Here is a 4797-nt window from a genome sequence, read left to right on the forward strand (position 1 = left end):
GATTACGTCTGGTTTCCTGCTAAATTAGGCGACGCGCAAAAGGGCTTCAATCCGCAATACCACTGCACATGTCACTGGGAGCGAGGACACCGGACAGAGGACTGTTTGCCTCTGAAGCAACTCTTGGAGGTCATAGTTGGACACTTAGATCATTACATTGATGGGGGTGTTAAGGCCGCACATCCTGCCCCGGCTGATCCGCATGGACCGGAGGACTTGGAGGTGCCCCCTCAAGGAGTGATTAATGTGATCCACGGCATAGTGGAGCCGGCGCATATATGCGAACTTTGAGGAATGATCAAAAAGGCAGAACACATGAGGGAAGTTTTGTCAGTTCAGCCCGCGATCAAAAGGCGGAAAACTGAGGAAAAAGACGTGATTAGCTTCTTTACAAGGGACCAAGAGCGCATTCAAATGCCACACAACGACGCCCTAGTGGTCACCCTCCACGTCAAAGAGTTCGATGTCAAGCGCATCTTGATTGACTAGGGAAGCTCGGTTGAAATTATGTACTACGACGCGTTCAAACAACTCAAACTCTGAGACACAGACTTGGCTCTGGCAACTTCACCACTGGTAGGTTTCAACTCGCAACCGCATTGGCCTTTGGGAAAAATAATTTTACCGGTTAAGCCAGATCCGTGGTCAAGCAGGTGGAGTTCTGGGTATTGTAGGTGCCGTCTACATACAATCTGATCCTCGGCAGGGGCTGCCTTTACGCTATGCAGGCTGTAACGTCGACCTACCACCAGGTTATGAGATTTTCCTCGGCTATGAGGGAAATTGAGAAAATTTGGGGCGATCAAGTCATGTCGAAGTAATGCTTCGTGGCAGTGAATAGGAGCCGAGCTGCAAAAGGCTTCGTGCAAATGATTGAAGGCCTAGAAGACCAGAGTCTCCTTGATAACGTGGGCCCCAGGGCCGAGGACAAAGCTGTTGAAGAATTGGTAGAAGTACGGATCGACACAGAAAGTCTAAACAAGTTCTTTTTGCTCAGATCAAGCCTGATTGCTCAAGAAAGGACCGAGATGGTAGAATTCTTGATGGCAAATATCGAAGTCTTCGCATGGTCACCCTACGACATGCCTGGCATCGATCCAAATTTTATTTGCCACCAACTCAATGTTTTCCCTGATGCACGGCCAGTCATTCAGAGAACAAGGAGATCGGCTCTTCATCATGCCGAGGTAGTCACGGAGGAGGTAAGGAACTTGCTTGATGCACGGGCTATTCAGGAAGTACACTACCATCGGTGGATTTCAAACACGGTCGTAGTACCCAAGAAGAATGGGAAGTGGCGAGTTTGCGTTCACTACAAGACCGTCAACCGAACTTGCCCTAAAAACAGTTTTCCTTTGCCCAGAATAGACCAGCTGGTGGATTTAACGACCGGACATGAAAGACTCAGTTTCTTGGATGCCTACCACGGTTATCATCAAATTGCCATGCATGTCCCTGACCATGAGATAACCTCTTTCACCACTCCAAGGGGACTCTTCTAATATCGAGTCATGCCTTTTGGTTTGAAGAACACCGGGGCGCTTTCCAAAGGATGGTGACCAAAATGTTCACCCCTCTGCTAGGCCGGACGATGGAGGCTTACATTGATGACATGGTGGTCAAAAGCAGGCATCAGGAAGACCACTTATCTGACCTAGCCGAGATGTTCGCCATTCTTAAACAGCACAAGCTACGCCTAAATGCGTCCAAATGTGCCTTCAGCGTGGGATCCGAGAAATTCCTAGGCTTCCTAGTCACAAACCGAGGCATTGAGGCAGACCTCACACAAATTAGAGCCATACAAGATTTAAAGCAGCCCAACTCGACTAAAGACGTCTAGCATCTGGCCGGAATGGCCGCTGCGTTTAATCCATTCATAAGTCAGTCACTAGATCACTGTCATCCTTTCTTTCGAGCACTGAAATCCAAGTTTTCATGGGATGAGGAATGTGACAGGGCTTTGGCCGAGCTAAAGGTGTATCTGCCTTCTGCTCTATTATTGGCGACACCAAAGCCCAGTAAAGAACTCTACATTTATCTGGTTATTTCTCAGCATGCAGTTAGCGCAGTGCTTGTCCGGTTAGAAGGAATCCAGCATTTCTCCATCTTCTACGTGAGCAAAACCTTGCTACCGGCAGAGTCGAGATACTTGCCACTGGAAAAGCTTGCTTTGGCATTGATGATGGCCTCCAGGAAATTGGTGCACTATTTTCATGCTCACACAATCATTGTCTTGACCGAGTTCCCACTCAAAGCCTTGTTCGAGCGGGCGGATTTCTCCGATCGAACCCTCAAGTGGGCGGTCAAATTGGGACAATTCGACATCAAGTTCCAACCCCAAACTGCCATAAAAGCACAGACATTGGCTGATTTCATTGCTGAATTCTCACCTGGAATTCATCCAGTATGCCCGTTAAATCTTGCGATGGCAACCGAAGAAATGAATGCAGGCTCGCCAGAAATTCCACAGCAGGGCGATGTTGGCGACGTGGAACTTGCGCGCCCTGCCGTAGAACCTTCAGCCGGAATAGTACTACAGCCCGGCGATGTGACGCCGGACTTAAGCGTAACAGTCCAACCTGTTGAGTCCGATGCCACGTCGTCGAGCGGGGATGAAATGGAACCGAACAACAGCAAACCAGAAATGGAACAGCCGAGCAACCACGATCCCATCAACCTTCAAGCCTCCCAGGACCCCTCAGGGTGTTGGAAACTCTTTGTTAGTGAGATGTGGAAACTTTTTGTAGATGGAGCCTCAAATCGTCACGGTGTCGGGCTGGGCATAGTTTTGATTTCCCCAGATGGTTTGACCATCGAACGCTCTATCACACTCGAATTCCCTTCGTCAAGCAATGAGGCTGAGTATGATGCGCTGGTAGCTGGACTTAAGAGTGCGCTCCAGTTGCGCGCATCCAAGTTGATGGCTTACAGCGATTCCCAACTTGTTGTCAACCAAGTGTCTGGGGTCTACGAAGCTAAAGATGACAGAATGGCAAAGTACCAAGCTCTAGTAAGAGACCACATCAAGTGATTCCAGGCGATAAGGGTCCAACGAATTGGACTGGAAGACAATGGCCGTGCAGATGAGTTAGCCGGTCTGGCTTCCATGGTCGACAGGATATCTCCCAGTCCTCTCCTGATTGAGTTTCTTCAAAGGCCTAGTATTAAGGAACCTGAGCAGACAGAAGTACTCTGCATCGAGCTTGGCCCTTCTTGGATGGACCTTATTATCCTCTTCCTAAAAGAGCGGACCTTCCGGCCGATAAAAGGAAGCGCATAAAGTCCAGGTGAAGTCAAAGCGGTTTTGGCTTTCTCCATCTGGCGCTTTATACAAGAAGTCTTTCACTGGTCCATACCTTAAGTATGTACACCCAAACAACGTGGAAGCCTTCCTGTATGAGATTCATGAAGGCATATGCGGCAACCATATCGGAGGAAGATCTTTAGCCTACCGTACTATCTCGCAAGGATATTGGTGGCCGTGTATGCAAGCGGACGCACAAAAATATGTTCGCAAATGTGAGAAGTGCCAGAAGTTCTCCCACCAAATTCACCAGCCGGCCAGAGAACTTCTTCCCCTCACAAGCCCTTGGCCTTTTGCGATGTGGGGGTTGGACATAGTGGGACCACTTCCAACGGCACCAGGCAACCGGAAGTTCTTCATCGCGGCTACGGACTACTTCACCAAATGGGTTGAAGTTGAGCCCTTAGTAACTATCAAGGAGAAAGACGTCAAATAGTTTGTCTGGCAGAATGTGGTAACGCGGTTTGACGTTCCCAAGATTCTGATTTCTGACAATGGCACCCAATTTGAAGGGATATTCAGAGGATTTTGTGAAGAATTGAAAACCGAATTCTACAACTCCACCCTGACTTACCCGCAGTCCAACGGCCAAGCCGAAGCATCAAACAAGACCATTCTTGATGGATTGAAGAAAAGACTTGAGTAAGCCAAAGGAAAATGGGCGGAGGAAGTCCCAAGTGTCCTTTAGGCATACCGAACGACCCCGAGACGATCTACCGGGGAAACTCCTTTTGCCTTAGCATATGGTATGGAGGCGGTCATCCCATTGGAAGTTGGCATACCCATCCTCCGCAGTGAAAGTTTTGAGCCCGAGCTGAACTCTGAAGCCATCGCCCTGGAATTGGACCTAGTGGAAGAGAGCCGAGATAAGGCTCTAATCCATGTGGCCGCATACCAACAAGAGCTCTCTAGAAAATACAACAAAACAGTGCACCCCAGACCGTTCAAAATTGGGGAATGGGTTTTAAGAAAGGTGATGGGTAACACACTAGTGCCGGGGGAAGGCAAGCTAGGGGAAAATTGGGAAGGGCCTTACAAGATAACCGGTCTGGCGGGCAAGGAGGAATACCACTTGGAAGATTTGCAAGGAAAAGGCATACCCCGGCCACGGAATGCGGCCAACCTCAAACTGTACTATTTTTAGCATTTTACGTTCTTATATAATTTTTTATGGAAAGACTTGCTCTCCCTATACTTTTGAATGTAACACGCTTTTTGTCAAATACAATAGAAGTGACTTATCTCAACCAGCATTCTGTTGTTGTTTTCGATGCTTACTTTAAGATTTAAACCAAGATGTTTTATTCCGGTTGAATGAGTTGATGATTTACTCAACTCCGTGATTTAAATGGAGATGTTTTATTCCAGTTGAATGAGTTGATGATTTACTCAACTCCGTGGTTTAAACTGAGATGTTTTACTCCGGTTGAATGGGTTGATGTTTTGCTCAACTCTATGGTCTAAACCGAGATGATTTTGCTCTGGTTAAATGA

At 47.9% G+C, this 4797-nt stretch overlaps 1 protein-coding gene across 1 annotated transcript; it reads left to right on the forward strand.

Annotated features, from left to right (window-relative positions):
• The first annotated feature begins 2182 nt into the window (after positions 1-2182).
• Positions 2183-3031, forward strand: LOC145821981 (uncharacterized). The gene has a single exon (XM_082918548.1). The coding sequence runs from the start codon at positions 2183-2185 to the stop codon at positions 3029-3031; it is 849 nt and encodes a 282-aa protein (XP_082774674.1).
• The last annotated feature ends 1766 nt before the right edge of the window (positions 3032-4797 follow it).

Source organism: Camellia sinensis, chromosome 3, assembly GCF_055761805.1.
Source record: "Camellia sinensis isolate YWXY chromosome 3, ASM5576180v1, whole genome shotgun sequence".
Taxonomy (NCBI): Eukaryota; Viridiplantae; Streptophyta; class Magnoliopsida; order Ericales; family Theaceae; genus Camellia; species Camellia sinensis.

Coding starts and splice junctions, on each gene's coding strand:
- LOC145821981 (XM_082918548.1), top strand. CDS start 2,183: ATGGCCTCCAGGAAATTGGTGCACTATTTTCATGCTCACACAATCATT.